Raw genomic sequence first — 27,571 nt, forward strand, 5'->3', positions numbered from 1 at the left:
TTTGATGTGAATATATGAGAACAACAACCAGGGGGCATTTCATCATACATTTTATTAGAAATAGATGCATCAGCAAAGTCCAACAATAAGAAACTTTCAAAAGAACATTCAAACAAAATAACACAACAAAGTTTCTCGATTTCATCTGCAAGGTATTTAGCAAGGACACAGTCAATAGGCAAACATGCTACAACTGGTTCAAGAAATTCAAGGATGGAGATTTCACTTTAAAGTAAATCCTATCCAGGTACTGATTCCACCATTGGTTCTCCTGCGACCGATAGATGATAATCCATAGCTGACTACCAGAGAATTAGCACAGCTAGAGTGTTCTCATGCACTTCAAAAACTGACAAAGAATGATGTTTGAGTATTTCCTCAAGGAAAAACCCCAGCCGTTCGATACTAGCAAGATTGAAAATTTGCAGCAAAGGTGGTAAGCTTAATGTTATTGATATTGATGGGGATTGCCTACAACTAAACTGTAATTGTTGAGTTAATTTTCAATAAAGTATTTCCTCACCAAAATGTCTAAATGTCACCTTTACAACCTGATACCAGATGAATGTACTTTTACTTTTAGCATTTCTAAAATTTTCCACAAGTTAATTTCTGAGTGTAACGAGGAATGGAATTTTGTTGCTTATTGAGTTATAATAATCCATCATCTTCAAACCTGATGGAAGATAGCTTTAAATATATTGGGTTTGAAGATGATGTTTGTTTATATGCATCTTGCCAGGGTTTGCGATGGCTGGTTGAGTGCCTTGGGAGATGTTTACAGGACGTGGGCTCTGGATGCGTCCCCAGCCAGCATTGCAATAACCATTGATAGTTGTTGTAACATAAGCTTAAATATACTGGAAGAGGAGATTGGACCAGAGGTCCAGGTAGCACAATTGGCAACACATCTGCATGATAGGCAGGTGTTGCAGGTTTGAGTCCTGCTCTGGGCTGATTCTTTTCTTCTGGTAGTTCTAAATTATTTAATTAAAATTATAATTATTAAATTTATCAACAGATGACACCTAACTCTAGTGCCAAATTGTCTTATAAATTATTAATATATTTAGCCATTTCTAGCCCGATAATATTCAGCATTAGTTGGAGGATAGTTATAATAATCACCATGACATGAATGAAATAACCTAAGGGCCTTAGTGTTTGATGCTTGCAGATAATGTAGTGTTGTTAAGACAAGGATGGGCATTAATCAAATACCAGAAAATTGAATAGTTACATTAGAATTAAAGCAGTGATTGGATGCATTACAAAGTTTTAAAATTTAAAACTGATATCTAAATATCAAGATAAATGAAAGTAAAGAGAAAAAGCTAAAAATAATTAAGAAAAAGTTTCCTGATCAGCAAGCAACATAAACACAGTTGCTTTTTTAATATTTGATCACTAAGCTCAAAATACCCATTAAAAGGCAATTTAAACTGCTTTAGTTTGTACTTATATGTATATGAGCAACATCAGTGTGTTTAAATTCTTTATAAAGGCCACAGATATATTATTACAAGGATATTATTAAGAAATAAAAATGAAAGTTCACTGCATTGTATTTTCTTCTTATTTACAATGCACCACCCATTCTCACAAGGAGAGGGACAGACATTAAGTTTCATTCAAATTGGAAACCCTATAGTAAGCATGTAGCCCTAAACACAAAGCAGCATATTGTTCAAATAATAGGACTTGTGTCAAGTATTTCTGAAAAATGAGCCATTGAAAATTGAGTGTTTAGCTTCTGTCTTTGAAAGTTTCATTTCTCCTTGTAATGACAATAGCTGAGTGGATAAGACAATAGGCAGTGTAGCTATATGATATAGGTTCAAACCTTTATATTTATTTTCATATTAACGTTGCAAAGAAATATTTTTATTTTCACACAGTTAAATCTGCTTACTTTTTATCCACTCACCTATCACTGTTATAAGAAGTAAAACATCCAAAGACAGAAGCTAAACACTCAATTTTCAAAGGCTTGTTTTTCAGAAATGCTTGAAAAGTGGGTCCTATTATTTGAACAAGGAGCTGTTTGTGTTAGGGCTAAACATTCACTAAATTTTGTTTGAATCTGAGACCAAAATGCCTGGCCTTCTTGTCAGTATTTACACAAGGAAGATGCTATGCTTTAAGTACAGGACAAGTTAGGGTAATGAGGTCACAGGAGGGTTAAAAACAACTAATTTAAGAGTTGAATTAGAACAGAGCATTGAATATTAGTAGTCCTTAACTTTCCTATTTGGTATTCCTAAAAATATTATAAAAGTTGAATATCTGAAAGTTGTCTCCAGCCAGTGCAGTAAGTGACCTGTATGATTATCTTCTAAGTTAGTCTGGAAGCAAAGATCAGAAGGTCTGAGCAGTGTAATTAGCATTTAATTTCTTAACACACCGGGATAAATATAAAATCAAACCTTACTTAAACCAAATAACCAGAGCAAAAATGTTCTACTATTGCAAACTTTTTCAATGCTCCTTCTGGGCTCTTCTTCTTCAGGCTGTTGGAAGCTGTTCATTCAATTTTCAAATTTCATTTAGAAGGCATTTGATTTCATCTCTCAAAATCAAATGCCTTCTAAATGAAATTCAATGAACAGCTTGCAACAGATTTATGTAAAAGCCTGAAGAAGAGCCCAGAAGGGGCGTCGAAAACATTCACAATAGTAGAACATTTTTGCCCTGGTTATTTGGTTTAAGTAAGATTTATTTTAAAGTGTAATTAGCAATATATATGTTTAGCAGGAGTTGTGGGTTTGAGTCCTACTCCAAATTGATCTTTTCTTCCAGAATATTCTAAATTAAATTCAATTGTCATCTTGTATGAAATAATTACAACTTAAATCACCTACTTTTAGCCAAATTACATAATACAGTCAAACTGTTATAACAAACACAGATATAACAAGCAAAACACCATAACAATTTTATTAATTTATGCATATTTCCAGTTACAACAAAAATACTTCATGGATATACAGAGCAAATTTTTGATAGCTATGCAAACACATTCTTAATTGTTCAGTAAGAGATGAAATACTGAATTCTTGGAATAGATAAAATTGAGAGAGTTACTCAGTTTTATGAGCTGCATGGATTACAAGCCTATCACTTAACTTTCTTTTTGGAGACTGTCCCCTCCTCTTTATTGGACTAATTCTGGCACTACTCTGTAAAATTACCATATACTCTAGGTTGAAACAAATCCTTCTACCAAAAAAATGTCTCCAAAGAAAAGAAAGTGTCTCCGTTTACAAAAAAGTAGAAATAATTTGCAAGTTAGAACACTGCTAAAAACACTGTGTAGAAAGTTTTCTTTGTCACATTCAGCAGTATTAACATTATGAAAAAATAAAGCACAACTCAATTTTAAGATTTGTAGAAAAAAGACAATACTAAATAATATGCTTGATTTCAGTTAGTCTTTAATTATGAAAAAATGAATTTTTTAATATTAATTATATTGTAGTTTATTTAACTATTAATAAAAACAGTATAATGTAATTACATTTCACTAATTATCAGTGGCATAGTTACAAATTTTGCTGCCTGTGTTTGCTCCTAAAGCAGCCACCTATTCTCCTCCTCATGTCACTGCTATTCACAGCTATTATGAGTAACAGTTATAATGAGCATTAGGGAACAAGCAAGGTTCTCTCATAACAAAGTTTGCTTATTAAATATACAGATACAGTCAAAGTAAAAAGATGTAAAATAGCTGTCCATAAATTATGTGATGTACTTTGGAGGACAAGTCTGCCAGATTATATCAGGTTGTGTTATATGGAATAAGGGAGGGTTCAGGCTTGATGTTATCATCACAATAAAATTGTCAGTTAACAAATAATGTAAGTTTTTCATAATATAAAATAAGTTCTTCATAAAATTTTATTTTAGCTGTTTCTGTATTGACAACTAATTTTTTTTTTGGTGGAAAAATTAAAAAAAAGGAGGGTAATTTGGATATAAAGTTTCATAAAGGTTTAAGTTACACGTGTTGCATGAGAAAAGTGTCAGAATTGGTTGCAAACAGTAACTGAGTCATACAATCTAAATACAGACGTCAACTCATCATCCAAGTGGTCATTTGGTGGTTTCCACATTGAACAACTTTTGTGTGACAACTGTCAGCAACTGTGGAATTGTTCGCTGCTACAAACAATGCACAAATTTTTTAAAATGGCCTTTAAATTTATAAAATTATTAATAAAACAAAAATTTTTCAATTTTTTTTGTTAAACAAAACTATCATTTTTCAATTTTTATTTTAAAAGTAGTTACCGTTTTTGCAGTTTTAATTTTTAGACTAGTTCATTAACACCATTTCCCAGAGCAGTGTTTTCAACCTTTTTTCTCTTCTAAAAGTTGTGTTTGTAAACATTGTATCACCATATTACTTGCCACTTAACTTAATTCTGTCTATATTCTTTGTGAATTAAATAAAACAGTATTGTTATTCCTCAAAATAGCAGCAGGTTACAACAATAGTTATTTAATATAAAGAAACTAATTTAATTATACCAAGGGCTAAAAGCAATTAAAAATCTACTAATGTGAGGTAGATAATAATAACCTACCACACCAGTGATAAGCACAAACACCTAAGTATCAATAGAGTACATTTAATAAAAACAAAAAGGGTGTACTGTACATTAAAATTGATTACATGAGTAAATGTTATTTCATGTAAATTTCCATGTAATCAATTTTAATGTACAGTACACCCTTTTTGTTTTTATTAAATGTACTCTATTGATACTTAGGTGTTTGTGCTTATCACTGGTGTGATAGGTTATTATTATCTACCTCACATTAGTAGATTTAATTAATTTAATAGTTATTTAAATTAATAATTTTCATTTACATAAGAAAAACAATTAACGTTAAGTCTTAATTTGCATTTAAAAGTGGTATGATAATTACATTTATAAATCTGCCTAATGTCCTGCTATTTCCAAGTTAAAATAATTTGAACTAAAATATAGACAATTACAGATATGTTTCTGATTTCATTTTAAATGAAATAACCCAGTATTAGGCACACAATTTTGCTTATGAATATATATATTTTTTACTACAATATGTATGTTTGTTTATTATAATAATGGAAAACTCAATCAATTTAAAGATGTTTTAATTTTGACATGTACACTTATCATTCTTTGAGCTTCTTTGAAAATAACTTATTTAATAACCTTAAAAAATTTTTGCAGCATATCTAATCCTACTGAAGCACACTGGTTGAAAAATCACTGCCCTAGAATAAGATATCAAGGGGTCTGGAAAAAGTATTTCAAAAACAAAATATTGTTAATATAAATGTTAGGCTCAAAGACTGAAATAGCTCCTTGAGCAAAAAAAATGACCACAAGGCATGTTTCAAAATGGCCACGAAGCAAAATTCGCGTCGTGGCTTTCATGATATTTGACCATGACGTGTTCTGGTTAGGTTAGGTTACTTTCAACAACACGTAATCATTTGTGAAAATCTATTGTGGTGCTTGATATGTCAACATTTTCTAACAATTAATTTACTAAAAATAATTACTTTTTCAGGAACTTTTATTAATAAATTAGTCTTTTTATGAGAATCAAGAATGTTTCAGAGTTATTTATTTTTACAAGAACTATTACCATGACATTTTGAGTTTTATTTTATGTTCTTTAAGCAACATTTGTATTTTTTATCAATACAGTGTCTTACAGTGACACATTATAAACCCTCGCTTACTTAAAGATGTTAATGTGGATGCTGAGAGAAGTGTGAAGTTGAGGGTACATCCTGAATGTTAATAAAGTTACTCTCAGAAATTGTAAATTCATTATGAGCGTAAAGTTGATCAAGAAGACCCTTGTTTCTTAACTGATAGAGACCCAATGGATTAATGCTCATAATAGCTAAAACATTTCTGGGAGCTGCACATCCCCGATCAACATCAGGCACCCTAACTAAACATTCAAACAATTTCAATTTGTCCGAGTAACCTAACCTAACCAGAATGCGTTGTGTCAAATATCATGAAAGCCAGGACACAAATTTCGCTTTGTGATCATTTTGAATCAGCCACACGTTGTGGTCGTTTTTTTTCGCTCAATGAGCAATCTTGATCTTTGAGCCTAACATAAATGAGAAAATCTCTACTAATTAAAGATTAATAATTTTGTCTAATTCAGAAAATCATTAAAATGTTTAATATTTTAAAATGCTGACTGATATTATACTAGAGACCAAGCCCTAGTATAGAAGCTGTTTTTTTTCAAGCTCCAATGGTCCATAAAACAAAGACAAGTGTAAATAAAATGAATTTATTACCAAAAGTTAGGTACAAACATGGTTACTTTTTGACATAATCACCATGAAGATTGAGGCATTTGTTATATCTGTAAACGAGCTTTTCCATCCCCTCTTCATAGAATGTTGCCGCCAATGACTTGAGATGGGGCCCCAATGTTGTTTTGAAGATAATCATTAGTCTCAAACCTCTGCCCTCCTAGCCATTTTTTCTGTTCAGGAAAGAGGTGGAAGTTGCTTGCCTTTGTTTTATGGACCATTGGAGCTTGAAAAAACTGCTCTCATATAATGGTGGGATATACAGGAATCCAAATTTTGCAACTGAATCTTGTAAATATTTAAAATTATCTAACCAATAAACAAAATGTTCAATGCTTACATAAAATTTAAATGCATAAAGTATTTAAAATTGAACCAACCAAATTATTTCAAAGAACACAAACAACAGAACTGAAGAAGGATGGTCAAGCTGTTTGAAAATTGTCATTTTTAAGAAATACTGGAATAAAACAAAAGATTACTGATGTAATTAACATGTCAAGGTTTTAAAAGAATTTTTATGAAATATTATTTTCCATCTACTGTATAGACCACTGTTTCTCAACAGGGGGGCCAATTTGAAAACTTTGGAGGGCAATGCACAAAAAAAATAAAGTAAACTACATTTGTCAAAACTATTTTTCAATTATACAAATTACCACCTTTTTAAACACTCCAGCAAATAATTTAATGTTATAAAAACGTTTTTGATCGTCTTTAACGATCTTTGTCGGTTAAACGATAAAGTAAAAAGAACATTAAAGAAATAGAACAAAATAAATTAAAATTATGAAAAATAATAAGTGCGCTTATGTATTATTTTTATATATCCTTATCTTTATTTTCTATTTATTCCTCAAGCACAATTATTATTTTTCATAATTTTAATTTATTTTGTTCTATTTCTTTAATGTTCTTTTTACTTTATCGTTTAACCGACAAAGATCGTTAAAGACGATCAAAAACGTTTTTATAACATTAAATTATTTGCTGGAGTGTTTAAAAAGGTGGTAATTTGTATAATTCTTTCTAATTCCAGTATAAGTTAATACTATTTTTCAATATGGCATCTTTGACTTTCTGAGAAAAAGATGCCAACACTAGTGCAAATGTCAACATAACAGGTGTTGGGGTTATAGTTAATTCGTGGGTGTCCCTATTAAATTCTCTGAAGTTAACAAAATTAAAATAAATTTATAAATTTTTTAAATTTTTCTCTTATTTTTCTTCCCAAGTATTTGTCACGGGGGGGGGGCATTAGAATATTTAATATGCTTTGGTGGGGCATGGCCAAAAAAGGTTTAGAAACACTAGTATAGACCATCAGAATAACCAATTTGCAAGTTACTGTAATTAACTATATAATAGCAGAACTGGCAAGGGAGGAGTTCCTCCTGTAATTTCTCCAAGGAGGTATTTCTCAAAATGGACAGAATTCTTGCAATCCTCCTGAAATTCAGCTTAAAAAAAAAATAATAATCATCAATTGAAGATTAAGAGACCTATTTGATGAATTCTTTGAGAAAAACATTATTGTTAAATTTTAGTCAAATAGTAATTATATAAATTATTAAACATTGTTAAATTTTACTAACAAATTAAAAATTATATAAATATAAAAATTACTTTATATAATTTTTAATAATAATAATTAGTAATTTGTTTGGGCCAATTAATTGATCAAACTGGCTGATTACAAATTAATTGGACAAGGAGCCAATTCAACCGATTTCAGATTCACTACTGGTTAAAAAAAGAAAAAACAAGAGGGGAGTAGGTCCATTTTCTTCACCTTTCTCCCTTGTTTGCCTTTTTTTTTTAAAAAAAATCAAACATTACTTTAGACATTAGAGTGTAGGAGTTTTGTAAAGAAAATGAAGTTAAATATGCTTATTTCTATTGATTCTGGTGAAATCTATGAAATTTATCAGTTGAACATTTTTTGTGATATTTATTTTAGGAGAGAGTTCCTAATTCAACATTTTAATATGCATTGAAAAAACAAGTGAAATTTTTGAAAATTTAATAAAGTAGTTTTGTATAATTATCCATGTATCTGGTTTCCATTCCATGTAAGTATATCCATTAATTGCAAGTTTTGTACATTAAAAATTCTTAAAATTCTTATTCCTTTTTGTTGTAAAATGTTAAGTATGCAAAAGACAAATATTTAATTAATTTTTTACACCTAAATTCTTGAAAATGAAGTTCTCCCATTTACAAAAAGTAAACTAGGAGCTGTGTAATTTAATTCATTAAAACTCGTTCTTTTAAAATTAAACTTGAATACTAAGCCCATCATTCTTCGTAAATTTTGTAGTTTAATATTAAATTAATAAATTCTAGGATGATTACCAGCATTATTCTTTTCTGAAATAGTTAAATTTTGAATCAATATCCATATATATGCACATACAATTTTATTGAGAAAAATGAAATTGCAAAAAGATAAAAATTTTCACATACATAGAGTAGCCACTTATTTCTCAACAGATAGTGTACAGTACATAATAATCTGTACAGAAAAGATACATGACAGGGATGTGTGACTGCAGTTTAGTATTGTGTCATTCGCTAATTACTCAAATTCAAGCAAATTAAAGCATCAGAATGGGAAGATTTTTGTTACAAGGCCCTTCTTAGACCAAAAAGTATCAAGTCTGACAGAATTATTAGGATAGTCTAACTATTTATGGCTGCAGAATGGGAAGAAAAAATTTAAATGAGTTTGATCACTGGTGTGTAACACAATGGCTTCAGTGTCACAGAAACCACCAACCTCTTGGGCTTTCCTTGAATGGATTTTTTTAATATACAAAAAATGGTGTAATATATATAAATAATTTCCCACCAGAGACAGGTCTGTAGTTGACGACAACTTTTCAATAAGAGGAAATCAAAGAAACAAAGTCTTGTAAATCCTAATCAAGGATAGATAAGTTAGAATATGGCATAGACAGCATAAATTGATGGCCTCATCATATGTGGCGGCAATAGGCTAGTGACAGTTGTCATGGTATGGATGTTTTCTTATAATTTAGGACCATTGATATTAACAAAACACTCCCTAAATGATACAGTCCATTTGAAAATTGTTGCTGATCATGTGCACCTGATTTATGGCAAGTCTTCCCAGAGACAAGGACACTGAGTAGGATAATGCTCCTTTCCACAAGATTTTTAACAGATTTCTGAATGGTTCCACAAGCATGACCAAAAGTTTGGTGTACTGAAATGGCCATCACAACACTCCAGACCTCAACCCATTGAGCATCTTTTAGATGAGGTCAAATGAGCTTTTCATGCTATGAACAACCCACCAATTTGCAGCAGTTTTGTACTGCTATCATGGCAGAATGACTGAGGATACCTGACTCTACAAGTTCCTGAAGTCATACAATGTCCTAATGAATTTAAACAGTCACTACAGCTATAAGAGGACCAATGAGGTATTAGTGTTCCTAATAAAGTGGTCAGATGTGTATATTATGCACTGAGTGAAGTTTATAGATAACATATGTTCTACACAGAATATAATAGTATTTTCAGCAAAATTTTGTACAGCTCTTAAAACTACTGGAAAACAGATCAATTTCCAATAAAAATTCAGTTACAATAGATAAAATTACAAACTGATGTTTTTTATTGTTTGAAGTTAAATTAAAATCCTAATTTTGTATTTAACAATTTGAAGAATTTGAAACTAAAATAAACAAGTTGCTATCTATGAAAATTTCAGTAAATAGATAATTCAGATCAACTTAGAAATGCATAGGAAAAAAAAACAAACACTATTCTGATAGAGAAATCTGTTTATTGTAGATATAAAATGCTTCTTGAACCTTTCCAACATGTATTCTCATGATTTGGACAAGCAATTATCAATTATTGGTATATTTGGTAAAACATTCAGCTGACAAAAACTGGATTTGAAATCACTTACTAAGCCCATTGTTCTTTTCTGTTATTTCAATATATTCAAATTATCCAATTATGAATTTGTCAATAGAAGGAAACTGAATTCCAAATTTAGAATCATTAAATTAACTAAATTTATCAAATAACCTACGATAGTTTTTTGTTTTGCATTTAAAACAAGCTTTTAATTGCAACAAGCATTATAAAAATAGTGAATATAAAGTACTAAAACACTAAATCAAAATACAATTTAAACCCATTATCACCATGTACTGTACATATTGTCTAACACAACTTTTTGCCTGTTTGTTCAGTTACAATTCAGTCACTTATTTCTTTACAGATTGTTTGATATAATAATATCAAGTTTAGAAAAACTAATATATTTTTAAAAAATTTATTTTTTTTAGGCTAAATTATTTCTTTGAAAGTATTAAGTTCAAAAATATAAATCTTTAAATAAATATACAATTTATCTTTACCTGCTTTCCATCTACTTCAATATCAGCTACATAATTTTCAAACACAGTAGGAACATAGACTTCCGGAAATTGGTCTTTGCTGAAGACAATCAGAAGACAGGTTTTACCACAAGCTCCATCACCAACAATAACCAACTTTTTACGAATTGCAGCCATATGGATATCTAAATGAAATTAAATAAATATTCTAATTATTATTAAGTCAAATGTGATAAACAATAATAATCCAGTAATTTTTTACATTATGCTTTGAAATTATGCAAAAACAATCCAAGTACAGGAGAAAAAAAAGAAATCAATATTAAGTACTTTTAAAAGGAAGATTTTAGAAAGATTTAAAAATTAAAATTTCACTCTACAGCAATTAATTTTAACATTAAATATTTATATTGATTGAAGTAATATTCAAACAAACCTTTAACTTAATAACTAATAAAAAGGTGGCTCTTCTTATGTTCTATTTTTAGAATATGCAAACATTTTTTTAACACTATATATCTATGTTCCACAAGCAGTCTTATTGAATTTCTTGAACTGTTAAAATGACTAATGCTCTATATAAACAGGAGATAAGTTAATAAATTGAATAAAATGTTCATTATTCTATGATGATATTAGGCATATAAGAAGTTTAATACAGTTTTTGGTCTGCCAACGAACTATTATTCCAGCCTTACGATACACTCAATAATGAGGATAAATTAATTTGAAGAAAACAGCTTTTTAAATGCATACTGGAAAATAAAGTTCTTCATGACTCCTCTTCAGCTGGAATTCTTATAAAAATACACTGAAGCTAGTCATCTGTACCAATCTACTTATTAAATTTATAGCTTTCATTACTGAACACTTCTTCAACCAAAATAGTAAAACCTTAAAAACAGACTAAAATCAACACCTGAAGACATTATTTTGGGGTAAAAAACCTGATCTATAAATAAACCAACAAATGCCTAAATAATTGGGCTAATATATGGCTATAATTAAATAATAAATACAAATGAAGTTGGTCTAGAGATAAGTGTTAGCCAGCACCGTTAGTAACTGTGGAAGGTTATATTGAAATTTAAGTATGTCTGGAAGCAATGACTGGCTTGGGATCCAGGTGGCGCAATTGGTAGCGCACCGCACAGCAAGCAGAGGCTGCGGGTTCAAGCTCCACCCCAGGTCAGTTATTTTCTTCCAAAATGTTCTAAATTATTTATTAAATTATTAAAAATTATAATTATTAATTTAGATAAGAGATGGCCTTATCTTACCTCTATACCATATTCATTTGTATTTATTATTTAATTATAGCCATATATTAGCCCAATTATTTAGGCATTTGTTGGTTTATTTATAGATCACCAGGCTTTGAGATATAATATATTCTGATCTGTCAAGTCATGAAAGCACAAATACCTTAATTCTAGTTACAATTTTAGACCATTTCTCATAACACCACAAAATCCAGAATGTCTTCCTTTTATCACCCCATTCTTCAACCTAAACAGCACTTTCAAAACACCCTACCCAACGTCACTTCTCAGTTATTATTGGGATCCAGGATCTCCACATATTTTTAATGAAAAAGAGGGATTAAAAATGTGTGGAGAAGATAAGACTAAAAAGTATATTAAAAAACAAGTTTTAGCTTCCCTGTCTTTTTGTGTGTTAATTTAACTAGGTGTTTTGTGGGAACAGGACATTAGACACATTTGCTTTACATGAAAACATTCCATCTAAAGCAGTTTAAAGCCCACAGGCAGGTATGCTTGGCCAAGGTCATATTTATTGACATTTTTTTGTTGAATATGTACATATGAGTGTTTAAACACTCATATGTGTAACCAACCACCTATGAACTCCAGCAAGCAGTTAAAACTTGCACTTATGCAGCCACAGGACACACAAGTTTTGAAAAGGATAATTTTGTTGTGACATTGTGCATGTTGAATGTCTATTATATGACAAATTTTTATCTTTAGATAACAAATTAACAACAATTGTAAACTTGATTGGTATGTAGCATGCAATGAATACACAACTAGCAAGCAACATGTCCAAAGTTTATATGGAGAATAGGGTTTCTCATTTCTCAGTCTTTTGCTTGTCCTGGGATTCCAGGATAAAAAAAAGTGAACTATTTCCTGGGATAGAATTAATTATTTTTAAGATATGAAATCAAATATAATTATTTTAATACATTCCGCAACCTCCAAAATCATATTAATAATGCAGGGCAAAATATATATTAAAAATTACCTTTGAATTATGTAGAAATTTTCACAAATAAAAAAAATTTATTAAAGTTTGTTGTTATGCAATTTCCAGCAAAGACAACAAAAAAAAAAAATGCTTTGAATTGAGTTGAAAATTAAAAAAAAAAAAAAAAAACTTAGATCAAACTTCTAAAGGTAATTTTCGGTTTTAAACAAAACATTTTAAAATATTATTGTAAATTTTTATAAGCAAAGGTGGTCAATACTCCCATTACTCAATCTGATTCTTATTTCAGTAATGAAAAGCCTGCTGCTGAGAGTGTTCTGATTCAACTGATACGAGTGGAATCATGTTTAATGCATTTAAGAGAAAACAGATGTTATGTGTTTTTTTTCCACCTGTAGCCTGGAAGATTTCTAGTTTGTTTTTGAGATTGTAGTACTTCTTTTGCTCCCTAGTATTCTTAATTCGTCTGCCTCAGCTGCTTTAATAGCAGCATCGAGCTTATAGCCCGATAATTCGTTTGGCTTTAATAATTAGGTTTGTGAAGAAAAACTTCATACTTGCAGACTTTGTACTCGTTTGTATCCTTGCCCAATTTGCACAACCTGGTGTTATGCAGTTATTGAAGCTACTGAAGATGGTTAAAAATTAAGACAGCATAAACACAATTATTCCAGATATTATAGGTTCTGACAAGTAAAGAATTTTCAGAGTCCTGCCACAAATAAGCTTCATATTGATTATTAACCACTTGTGACATGCCATAATGAAGAAAAATTAAAAAAAACTAGTAAGTAGGTTTAAAATTAATAAATTCAAATGTATTTTGACAGTTTAGGAGTTCTTTATACTTTCTATTGGCAAAATTTCCACAATCTTAACATAAAATAAAAAAAAAGTGAACTTAAGAAATTTGCAGGATTTTCCGGAATGAGAATTTTCCGGGTAAAAAAAAACAACCAGGATTCCATCTGAGAAACTCTAATGGAAAAATAAGACCTGGAATCTCTCAGCCTATAGGTCAAATTTCCAGGTTTTGTCATGCCTTACTGAGTTGTACATATTTGCAAGTGTCATGTTTAATGGTCACATGGTTGCTTTGAACTTTGATCACAGACAAACCATTATGACTTATGAAGAACTCCATTCAATAAGTTGTTATATATAAATCTCCCTCTAATTTAAAAATTTGGATGAAGGGCTAAGTTACATGTGTAAGATCATTGGTATCTTCTTGATGACACTTGATGCATTTTAGGTGTTAATTTTTTTTCCCTTTGTTCACTAAGGAATTGGCAGCAGGATACCTCTCCATAGCAATCCATTTAGCTTTAAAGCTCCACTCATAATATGGATCATTTTCAATGAAATGTTTCATAATTTTCCATTTTCGTAATTGCTGTGACACTACTGCTGAAAAAAAAATGTGCAACATGTCCTCTATATACCATCATCAGAATTTGTTTGGATGCTTTGCTCTGCCTGTTCTTAAAGATTATCATTGCCAAGACTTGCCAAGGGACTGCAATAATTCCCCAAATTATTGCATCATCACTTGAAGCAGAGAGTTTGGGACATATTCTGGAAGACGCAAGTTATCAAGATCTTCAGAACTTGGATACTTGCATTGAAGTTGTGTTAAAACTAAGTTGAAGAAATAGCTAAAAGAATGAACAAGAGAAGAATCACTTGCAAAAGTATGTACATAATGCCAGAGTCAAAGAGAAGAAGTTTAAAAACCCACCAAGACAAACATTGGCTTTTAATTATCAACAAAAAAAAAAATCTTTTCCAATGGTGGCAGCGCACACATTTTTTTGTGTGCATCAGGCAAGTTATTTTAAAAACTTAGGCCAGAGTGCAGACACTTAAATACTTTTCGCAGAACCATATTTTGAGCAATGGATTGCGCAATTCTAATCCATTTTCTTTTTAAATGTGGTTAAACTATTCATTGGATGTTCTGGTGCATCATGGATGTAAAGATGATAGAAAACACCTGATTATAATGAACATATGCAGCATCTGGGTGGAAACAGAGATCAAACCCACAAAAAAGTCATCAGCTCTTCTACATTGTGTGAGATAGATAATTAAGTCAACAAACAGTAGAGTCACATACTACTATATTAATTTATTACTTTTGAATATTTTTCCTTTTTCTATTTTTTTGCATAAAGACTCTCTTTGTAAGTTTATGTATTCATCCTTTCATTTATAAAACTAGGATTTTGGATTCTAAATACTTGATTTTTTTGATAATGATGAACATCATTTCTTAAGATTATTCAAAAGTAAAAATTGATTGCTATAATCAATTGTTTAAATACACTAGAGAAAAACATTGGCCATATTGAAGGAGAAGTACAGTATGGTCTTGTTTAATGCTGGGTTTCATGTTAGCAGATAAAATAAAATTCTGCATATAGCCTATTTGGGCTTTATTACAAGTAATCTCAAATACCTAGCCATTTCTTTTAATTGCAAATGGCTGCCTACATGTTAAATGTGTTTATATTAAAATTACAAGTAAAATGTTCTAATGAACAACATTTTATTCTTATGTTTCTGATCATACAAAGCAAAATTATGTTACATCGTATTGAAACCAAGATATTTACCACACATGCAAACTACAATATTCACCATTGTGAGTAACATTGAATAATTGTGTGTGTTCAGAATAGCAGAAGTTGGGGAAATATGCTCTGTTGACTTAAACCATTCCTAATACTAACGAATGTGACTTAACTTAACTATTTGCAAAAGCAGATCTGCATATGTCATCTTATTTTACATGGGAGATGTAAGTGATCTTATTGTTTAAACAGTGCAATGAAAAAAGTTTCATGACTAAACTGTTTACTTCTAAAACAGCTGAAGTATATGTTAAATTCAAATTTACTTCTTGGTTTCTACACATCTTGTCATCACTTACATCTTAAAAGTAGATAATAGTTCTTATATGTAAAGATAATTGAAATATTGAAGTGTTTATTGTTAGTTATTATAATATATGATATAAGCTATGTACAATAACTTTATTACTTTCACAAATTAACTGCTTTCTCTGGAAAGTTTATATCAATCATACACAATGTTCTCATTGTTTGTCTATTGTAAAAGATTATTTCCAGTAGCACTGATGTTTCTATACCATCATTTACATTCTACCTTGTCTGGTTAAAATCACCACAATACACATTTAACATAGAAGAGAGAATAAGTCAAGACATTTCAGAATATTAAAAATGGTATAAAATCTTAAGTATGGAATGACATTAAGATATGGCATGATTTAACATTTTTTTTTTAATCAGTAATATATATACACTTGTAAGAAAACTTTCAAATCATTGTCATTCTATATTGTAAACAAACACGGAACTTTCAGATATAAAATACAACCGCATAGCACTTTCATCTCTTTTTGATTTTAAAATCAAAGTTATATCCAAATTTCTATAATTATTTGATGCATTGGTAATTATCATCATGAATATCAAATTATTAAAAATTTCTAATTTTTTTTTTTTGGAAAAAATCTTTTTCCATCAACTTTTTTGTGCAAACTTTATTTTAAAAATCAACAGTCATTTATCATTTTGATAGTATATTTTAATAATTATAAAGTACAGCACATGGGAATGTTTTGATACAAGATCATGTTATAAAAAAAAAGTTGTATTCACATATTTTTCATACATTCATGTATAAAGAATAAAAGTATGTGTTATAGGGTATTATAGATTATATAGGGTGGCCAGACATCTGCTATTTTCCAGAACAGTCCCAGTTCAATATTCCTGTCTGTGATGAAAATTTGTCCCAGATTGAGGGCCACTTCCCAAATTTGTCCCAAGTTTGCAATCACCGAGCCAGTTGGATCCAGTGGTAGATAGGCTGACAACTATTGTGAGATTACTACTTCCTAGGAATGAAGCTTGATGTTATTTAAAAATTTTTTATAGTGAATTAAATGTGTTCCAAATTAAATAATTATTGTTTATAATGTATTAATATGATATTTTCAAATATACTTGATAAAAATTAAATTTTTAATGAATTTTTAAAAATATACTGTGTCAAGGCCATTAACTAAGGACCAAGGAGTTTGAATGTGTAGTTTCAAAACATGTTTCAGAGTTATAAGATCATAATTATTTTTCTCAGTAAATTGTTCACTTTGTTCAACTGTGCCCCACTTGGTAAGTGCAACAAAAGAAATGAATGCTTATGGATAAAATCTTAAAAAGAAAATGCTAGTGTCAGTTCAACCCTCAATTGCAGACAGTTTCCCTATACAGTGGTGCCTCGTATAACGTACGCCACGAATAACGAACACTGCGAACAACGGACTTTCCGTTTGGCCGTTACGTGACTCCAGCAACGGACTGGCTGCGAACAACAGACTTTCTGGCATAATTGGTGACTCCTCCATGGGTGCGTTCTTCAATAGCGGTCGCTCTGTGTCTCCGCTACGGGAGTGGGCTGCTGTTTGTAGGCATTTAGGAACGACGATGAAAGAAAGATGGCGGCGGCCGCACTATCGACAGTATCATGATGGAGGAATCTATAAGTCTAAAATATGAGCTTTAAAAAGCAAAAGAAGGATCCCAATTGTAAAATTTAACCATAAAATGGATTAGTTGTTGAAAGAGCATTCAAAATAGCCACAAAAAAAATTAGAATGCCGGCTACCATTCAAAAAAAATTCGTAAAGACACTTACATCACCACGTGCACTAACTTGCACTTTCACAATTTCTAAATTCTCATTCATAAAACCACATAATGGACCCGGAAATGAAACTATCTGAGCCATGGAGGACGCCATGTTGCTTTCCACCATAAACTACTGCTACAAGCGGCAGTTTTTGCTGTTCGACGGCGCACACTCCCACCGGAATTTAGGAATGCATTCTGCAGGAATTTTTAAACGGATGTCACTCATGCAGAGTTACGCAGAGGAATAAAAGAACGCATCCCATGTTCATTTTTTTATGATACAGTACGGTTATTTTATGCTGCGGAACAAATTAGATGTTTTAACATGTATTTCTATGGGAAAATGCATTTCGTATAATGGACGTTTCACTTAACGGATGTGCACCTGGAACGGATTAAGTACGATATATGAGGCACCATTGTATTCAGGTTACTGTGGATGAGAGCACTATTTTATGCATCTTGTGTAACTCAAAGTACTCAATAGCCAGTGGAAGAAGGGTAATCAAATACAACAAAGAATCTGCTAAACACACTGCAGCAGTCCAGTCCCATGCATCAAGCCAGTCACACAAAGTTTTTCAGAACTGTTGTACCATCTGACAGTAATTACCAGCTAGCAATCACAGAAGGCAGATTTATCACATTATAAATCATAATCATAGTTTTCGTTCTATGGACTGTACTAGTGACTTGATGAAGTTTTGTAAGAAGTAGTTTTCATTGCGAAGACTAAAACTGAAGCAATTGTTACAAATGTGCTTGCACCTTGGGCAAAGGAAGAGCTCTTAGCTGAATTACAAAAAGTATGCCACATTAGTATCAGTATTGATGTGTCAAATCATAAAAACATGAAACTTCTTCCAATGTTAGTTACATACTTCATTGTGAACTCAGGTGCACAGTCTGAAAACTAAACTTCTGGACTTAGCCGTTTCACCTGGTATCTCAACAGAAATTCTGGCAATGTGTGCTAAAAAATTACACCAATATCAATTACAGAAAAAAAAAAAATCATCGGTCACTCAGCTGACAACACCAATACTAACTATGGTGGGCTAGAATGAAGCAAAAAAAAAAAAAAAAGTCATCACTAAATTGAAAAATGGTCTTCAAAAAAGGCTAATTGGTCTTGGATGCAATGCTCATCTCATACATAATTGTGCTTACACTGTCTTTGATTCTATACCAGTAGACATTGAAAGTATTGTTTTTAAAGTATTCAGATATTTCCATACCTACACTGTCAAGAGGTTGAAAACTGATTTTGTTGGGCAAGAATACAACAGAATGCTAGGCTATTACAATGTGTTGGTTGTCACTAATGCCAGCCATACAAGGAATCTTGAAGATGTTTCAAGCATTAACACCTACCCTGCTATAAACGTAGTATTACGTTTTCCGCATTCCTTCACAAAAAATGAAAAACATATGTTTCTTGATATCTCCTGTTATTTCTAGCTTTAAAATGTAACATTACATTTTCATCAATGAAAATACAATTTCCTTGTGTATTTTAGTGTGTCGAAATTTGAAATATAAGCGATTTTGTACAAGGCAAAGTGCACCATATTTTACAAACGAATATCAAGTCATTTTTATTTTTTATATATGAGTTAAGTTTAGATATGGCACATTAACGTACTAACTAATAATTGTTTGAATTCATTAATAAAAATAAAAACAACAAATATAGTGCCAATTATATTGATTTATCTAACGAAAATGTTGCAATTATGAATTAGGCCTAACTGAAATAAAACAAAAAATAAAATAAAAATACAAATAAGCCATCTAATTTCATTACTTATTGTATCTTTATCTCTAAAATAAGCCCAAACAACATTAAAGCATAATACATAAAAATAAAGCCCACACACATCAGAATTGAATAAAGTACAGATAAATGTTCCCAATATCAAACTGTTTTTACTTTTTACCTAGCTTTAGTCAATCATTTTTTATTTTCAGTAGAAAATACTGTAAAAATCACTTAAGTCAGTCAGCACACAGGTAAGGAACTAGATCAACTAGGACCAGCAGGGTAAAGTGTTAAAGTGTTAAAAAGCTTTTTTCTATCAGAAATTAAATGTCACTGAAAAAATAATTAGAAGATCCTACCATAGAACTGTGGTTACGCTTTGCACAAATGGTTCTATTTTATGATACTATTTGCTGTGTGAAAGGTGACAATAAAAGTGCCATTAAAACTTATCAAATACTAAGAGCTTGAGAGAATGTTGGAAGTAAAATATTGAAAGAAGGGATGAATACTTCATACCTATGATGGTCAGACAACAGCTGAGGCAGCTAGAAGAGGATGAGCACATAACAAAAAGGATATATTTCGTAGTATTAAACAAATTTTTCAATATTTCTGTTGAATATCTCAAAACATGGAGTTGACACACAGATGACACTCCCCAGAGGGGTGCCCAAAAAAATTTGAAAAAGCTGTAGAGACAATACAATTGAAGTGTGCTGAAGTGGACATAAATAATGATGAATTGTTTGATAAATTTACATATTTGAAAGAATTTGTTTCTGGAAGGATACAATCATGGAAACAAGATGGTATTGAAATTCACGAGAGATGGAAAAAAGCATTTATGCATTTCACAGAACATTTTGTGCCACATAAGAACTTCATAGTTTTAGCAGAAATTGTGTTCTCTCTGTCAGGCAGTAATGCAAGTGGGGAGAGTTTTTCACATATGAACAGAATATGGTCTCTAGAGAAGTCTCAGCTTAAAGTGGACATTCTTTGTGCTCTTCTGATGGTGAAGGTGAACTTTAAAATGACATGCGAAGAATTGATGCAAAAACTTGGTGAAAACAAAGTAATAGAGAGGTTGTGGCCAAAGTTTTATCTGTAAAACATGAACGTTGAATGCCGAGTGCAGCCATCCTGTAAGCCTAAAAGTTTGACAAATGGCATTTGGAACATCAAGCATGGCAAGTAGAAGTTTGGCTTAAACATCTTCATTTTTCTACATTTTGGATTAAAATTACGACTTATTTTATTAAAATAACTAGCAGGTAGGCCCGGAGTTGCTCGGGCAAAAGTAACGATAGCGAAGATTATGATTATTACGTTATAGTCAAACTTACCCATTTTCACAGAATGCAAGAATTGGGTCCCCGTTTCCAGACTAATTAGAGAATTTTTAGATGGGTCTAAAAATATGTTCGATTTCCTGCAAAAACAAAAAAAACTGCATCTGTGTCTTGTACGTCACTTTCTCTTAACACTTCCATTGTTGATGGAAGTGTTAAGCCTTAATTCTGTCCCTCTCCCCCATGGGGAGGAATGTCAAAAAATCCCTTCTTAGTGTGCATTCTTGTAACGTAACCTAACCGTGTACCAAATTTCAACTTTCAACTCCTAACTGTTTGGGCTCTGCACTGATTATTATTATTATGTTGGGTTAAGTGAGATATACTCGGTTAACACCGGTGGCTGTGTGCTATGCCGGACCAAAGTCAAGGCATAGTAACCAAAACAGAAATTAAAGAAGTGTATCAGTGTGTGTGTCTGTATTCAGGAATTTTCTCACAATATGACATGTATTCAATATCGTGGCCTTCTGTAGTGTGATGTATCTGTTTCTATTCAATTGTAATGTGCCCAGGCTTTTGTGTAGTGTGTGGTATGACACCTGTAGAGGAGAGAACAACAGGTACTGTACAATAAGCACCCTATCCATCCTCTACAGATGCCTTATTTCCTGGGCGAGTTCTGTGTACTTGCTAATTTTTTCAGCACATGCATTTTGTATATTGTAAGTGTTTGGAATGGATATGTCTATAATTTATGTGATTTTATTGTGTTTGTCAACAAATGTGATGTCTGGTCTGTTATAATCACAGATAAAACAATTTACGACTGTCGTAGTACATTTTGTGCGTGTTGTTTTCCAATACTGTCTGTGGAATGTATTTGTAGTATGGTTCGTGGATGTCTACTAATTTGTGTTTCTTTGCAAGCTCTTGGTGTATTATATTGCTACTTGTTATGTCTGTGTAAATAATCTGTCTGTGCCAAGAGCTTGCAACCAGAGGTGATGTGTTGTATAGTTTCTGGCATGATGTGACATTTTCTGCATGTGTCATTTGTGAGTGTTGCATCTTTGAGTATGTGTTTTCTGTAGTTTTTAGTATTTATGACCTGATCCTGTATGGCAATCATGAATCCTTTTGTCTCCCCAAAGAGGCATCTCCGAGCTAACCAGCTGTTTGACGCAGTTTTGTCAACAAAATCCTGGGCCAGATCATAAGGATGCCTGCCATGGAGTGCCTTTCGAGCCCACGATTGCTTAATGGTGTCTATGCTTTTTATATGTTGTGTTGTGTCCATATGATGTGAGTGTAAGTTTAATGGTGTGTTATTTGAGTCTGCTAGAGTTACTGCTTTATGTAATTGTGATGTTTCTTGTTTTTTGTAGAAAAACTCTCGCAGTGACTGTATTTGTTTGTAGTGAAGGTTAACTATGTCAATCAGGCCACGTCCGCCATCTTTATGTGGAAGGGTTAATCTTTCTGTGGCAGATTTAGGATGATGATGTTTATGCTTAGTAAGTGTTGTTCTTGTTTTCCTTTGGAGTTGCTCAAGATCTGTGTGAGTCCAATGTATAACTCCAAAAGAATATGTGAGTACTGGGATGACATTGTGTTTATTGCTTTAACTGTGTGTTTTGCATTTAACTGTGTTCTGAGAATAGCATTTAACCTACTTTGGTATTCTTTAATTAATCTTTGCTTTATTTGTGTATGTTCTGTTAGTTTGGCCTGTTGGAATCCTAAATACTTGTAGAACTCGCCCTCTTCCATGGATTCAATAACATCTCCATTTCCAAGTGCAAAATCTTCTTTCTTCAGGATTCCTTTTTCTATGTGAAGTGTTTTGCATTTATCTAGGCCAAATTTCATTTGTATGTCCTTGGTGTATGAATGTGTGATTTGTAGGAGTTGATGAAGTTGTTTTTGTGTGGATGCATAAAGTTTTATGTCATCCATGTACATGAGATGTGACAGTGTAAACTGTGTTGTTTTTTCGTGTCTGATATTGTAACCATATTGCGTGTTGTTTAACATGTTGGATAATGGGTTCAGGGCTAAGCAGAACCAGAGAGGACTCAAGGAATCTCCTTGAAAAATTCCTTGCCTAATAAAAATTTGGTTTGTTTGTATGGAAGTGTTATAACCCTGAGATGTAGTGTTGTTCTCCAGTGCTGCATAGTGTTTTGGAAAGAATGCAATGAGTGATGGATGTAATTTGTACATGTGTAGAATATGTAGCAGCCAATTGTGTGGGACACTGTTGAATGCTTTTCTGTAGTCTATATATGCCATGGGTATGTTTCTGTGTTGTTTGTGTGCTTGCCGTAGAATGACTGAATCTACGAGTAACTGTTCTTTGCATCCCGTGGTTTCTACGGCAACCTTTCTGTTGTTCTGTAAGAATGTCGTGTTCTTCGACATGTTTGTATATTTTGTTTGCGATACAAGATGTCAATAATTTGTAGAGTGTTGGAAGACATGTAATTGGTCTGTATTGTGTGGGGTCTGTGGTATTGTTGTTTTTAGGTTTCATGTAGGTGATGCCCTGAGTAAGAAAATTTGGCATGTCTTGTGGATTGATGATGATGTGTGTTAGGTGTTTAGCTAGTTCCTGGTGCAGTGATGTAAGCTTTTTGTACCAGAAATTGTGAATGTTGTCTACACCAGGTGTCTTCCAGTTGTGTGTTCTGTTAACAGTGTATTGGAAATCATGTATGTTTATTTCAGCACAGGGCATAGTTGGTATGTTGTGCAAGTTTCTGTTCTCATCCTCGATCCAGCCTGCATCAGCATTGTGCGTGACAGCACTGGACCAAAGACAAGACAAATATGTTGTGAGTTGTTCTTCTGTTGGTGTGCCACTGTGCTGTGTATCAGTGTTTGATTTGTTATTAATTTGTCTTATTGCTATTATCATCAACTCGTCTCGATTATATATATAGATGATTATTTAAGCATTCGTGATAAACATTGTAAGGAAAGACGATTTTAATCCATAAATGATTTAATTATTCAATTTTTTTGCAAGTGATGTGAAATGCATATAGAATTTTTATGTATTTGTGCTCATAACAGCTTATAATTCTATAGAAGTAGGTTTGTTCTTTCATGGCATCTTCTACCATCAACAGTGTAATACATTTGTAAGTTTCTAAAAATTTCCAGAGCTGCTTACAACTTTATATAACTTCCCTCAATAAAAGTATGTTGTGAGAACAGGCAAAATGCATTGGAATTGTCCTATTATTATATTGTATAGTAGGAGACACAATGCTAATTAAAGTGAAAAATAAATTATTTAGTGTTATTAAACAGCCTCTATATATTTTAAAATAGTCTAATTTGTTTATTTACATTTGCTGGTAACCTCCATCATTCTTAAGTGTTTCCGCTATTTTTCAACATGAATCAGTGCGCAACATGAATGTCTGATGCAATGTGTTTTACTTCAAATTCAAACATCAAACGTGTACTTCTGCTTGCTGTACAAGTTTAGAGTTTAAACTTCGGCCACAACCTCTCTACTCTTAAAGAAGATCCATACTTCTGAAAAATACTCTTAGATGTGCCAGAAAGTTGTGTACCATGAAAAATGGTACACAGAACAAAACAACAGATTAATCAAAATATATATATTTTATATAAAGTGAAACATTTGTATTTTTTGTCTCTTTTATGTAATAACTCCCAAGTTTTGTCTGTAAACTAGAAACATGTTAAACATTTGTCTATGACAAAAATAAGAAAATTAAATACATGCAATGAAAAAACATTTTGAAGTGACTGATAATTAGTCAATATTTCCAAAACAATTTGATATGATATGAGTACATGTCCCAGATTTTGTCTCCAGAAATCTGGTCAGCTTAGCTTGTAAAGCTTTGGAAGTTTAATATTTCCTCAGAGCAGTGATAGCCAAGCAGACAAGACACTAGGCATTAGAGCAGGCCTGGCCAACCGAAACTGTTTCGCGGCCACTTTGATCACGCGTAACATTATGGTGGGCCACAATTTAAGCAAACATGCTTTTAAAAAAGTAAGACAAATACAAAATGAATAAGATTTCATTGTTATACCAAGAGTTCGTACTCATACCTGCACATTATAACAATGACACATGCAAATTTTCATTTATTTAATTGTTTTGGTATACACAATGGGAAACAAAAGTTCTAATAAATATATAATATCGCTTAGCGAGCCACACAATTTAACGTGATGGGCCACATGCAGCCTGCGGGTTGGCCAGGCCTGCATTAGAGCAACATGTAGGCTTGAACCTTTGCAAGTTGTTGTTTCTTTTTATGGATAATATAATTATTTTACCATATCTTTAGCATTATTATTACCGTTATTGTTCATCATAATCATTGTTCACATTTAAAACTTGTAAAACAAATTAAAGCAGATGCAAAAAGTTAATACACATACTTTTAATTAAAGTTCCATGTCACCATGTACAAATAAGCTTCAGACATTACTGCCCATGAATGAAAATGCCAAGTCTTATGAAAATAGGGTAGCATAGCCATAGTTTTTTTTTATTGTTAATGTCAAGGACCATCTTCTCATGCACTCATGTTTGTTACACCTAAAATATTTTCAGATATGATGGTAAAATCATATCAAGAAATAAAAAATTATTTAATGACATGACAAAGTTTAATCTACAGTACAGAGGCATCATCTTCACAAAACAGAAAATGACAAACAGTTAAAAAAAATTGTGACAACTCAATTTTCAAAGGCCCATTTTTCAGAAACGCTTCTATACTATACATGACAATACAGTACATACACACCATGCTGGGGTAAAATGTTAGCTGGCTGAGTGGTTAGTTTGTAAAGTACTATTTTTTTTTGTATCTTAGGAAACTGACTATAATTACGATCGGTAAAACTTCCGTTAACCTAACGGGTACTTTACGCGGATTCGAGATTAGTTTGCCAGGCCTGGGCTTTTAAGCGTGCACCGAAAATTTAGTAATAACAACGATAAATATCAAGTCAAGTCAAAAGTTCAAATATATTTAATTAGCAACTAGAACGTACTACGTAAAAATATCAATAATTCCAAACAAAATTTATTAACAAAAATCAACAAGTCAACCCAACAATAAACTTAGCTTAACTTAATAGTAATTCCCCTTTGAAATTCGACAAATCAAATACTTAGCAACTATGAACAAAATCTCTTACTAATTAAACGTCTATCCGTCACCTCACTACACGAAGAAACTATTTCCTCAATCCTTTCGATATCGTCAAATCGTCAATCGAACTCCTCTTTAACACCTTGGATCGTCCAATTATCAATCTGGACTTCTATCAGAAAATACTTCGCTTTCGAATTAACCTCGCTCTCACAGTCGCCTTGATTTGGAAATCACCTCGGTTTGGAAATCACCTCTCCTTCTTCGGTTAACGTACGGGTTTTATACTGTGAGGTGACGTCACACTTGAGCTGGGTTACTCCCCTTATTTACATACTTAGTTGCTAACATTAACTTTCTTTTCTGGCAGCTTTAAGTTTCCGACAAAGCTTATAAACCGTTTACAAAATATTTATCATAATTTTCTGGGATGTTTAAGACGGTTTATCAAGTATTTCTCTACTAGTGATTGTGGGGACTCCCCCCTCCATTTTTTTTTTCTGCGGACTGTTACTTCCGCCGGGCAGCGCAAGTGCGCAAGATGTTTCCTATGGCGCTTATTTCTCTGTGAGTTGTTTTTTCTTCATTTTTCATTACTAACAAGAGAGTGGTGGGGAACCTTCGTCCTAAATAAACATAAACCCCAAACAAAAAGATAATAAAACGGAAATAATAATAAAATAAAAAATAAGGTTCGGACTCAGTTCCTTACAAGTTCTGCTCTGGGCTGATTCTTTTCTTCCAAAGTTTTCTAAATTATTAAATTTAAAAAGGAGATGGCACCTAATGTCCAGCTCTAGTGCCAAATTACTCAGTATTTAATTATAAGCAGTAGTAAAGTAGTCTGAAAATACAGTAATTGTTTCGCTTTAATATAATCAACCTTTAATATTTTTATATATTTAAAGTGGTAATGTTCACTTTGTATATGAGTAACTGTTGCTGGGTTTAGTATATTAATAGACAAATGTATTAATTTGTTAATGCAAAAATACACTGTTGACAATTTAGAAGGTGAAAACAAGTTAAAAAGAATAATTATATGATAATACAAATGACAAGAATTTAATATAGTAGAGTACAGATTAAAGACAAGTTGCAACAAAATGAAAATCTGTAAACTAATGGTGATTCTCAGCAAGGCAATAGTAAAACCTGTGCTTAAATGAGACAGTAACAGAGGCCAAGATTTCTGATGTGATCTCAATACATCACATTTAAACCAAACTTTAAATCTATAATCCATACTCTACTGTATTAAAATCTTATTTGTATTACCCTTTAACTTGTTTTAACTTTCTAAATTATCATCAACACTAAATTCTGACATTAACAAATTAACTAATATACTTCCTCTATTTATGCAACAAAACACAGTCCTTGCTCACATACAGCATAAAAACTTTCCAGCATTGTTCTACCATGGACAGTTATTTATGGCACACACTGAATATTAAATGTTGAAATTTTTAAATCACAAGCCATTAATTCAAAAATCATCATTGAAGGATGTTAAGGTTACCTGTAAAGTATAACCAGCAAAATGATTTATACAAAAAACTAATAAGAACATTGACATGTTTTGTAGCAACTGAGAAAGATAATTTAACCACAGTTAAAATAAGATGACAATATTTTCCTTTTATTATAGAAAATAATTGACTTATTGAATTTAAGTAAAAT

At 31.7% G+C, this 27,571-nt stretch overlaps 1 protein-coding gene across 2 annotated transcripts in view; it reads right to left on the bottom strand.

Annotated features, from left to right (window-relative positions):
* LOC136980668 (ras-like GTP-binding protein Rho1) overlaps positions 1 to 27,571 on the bottom strand; it is a 43,655-nt gene that overhangs the window by 7,995 nt on the left and 8,089 nt on the right. For both annotated transcript variants that reach the window (XM_067276827.1, XM_067276836.1), the window contains exon 2: positions 10,741 to 10,904. In XM_067276827.1, the coding sequence (XP_067132928.1) occupies positions 10,741 to 10,904 (164 nt within the window). The remainder of the gene's footprint in view (positions 1 to 10,740; positions 10,905 to 27,571) is intronic.

Source organism: Centruroides vittatus, unplaced genomic scaffold (genome assembly GCF_030686945.1).
Source record: "Centruroides vittatus isolate TY-2023 unplaced genomic scaffold, ASM3068694v2 contig_1159, whole genome shotgun sequence".
Taxonomy (NCBI): domain Eukaryota; kingdom Metazoa; phylum Arthropoda; class Arachnida; order Scorpiones; family Buthidae; genus Centruroides; species Centruroides vittatus.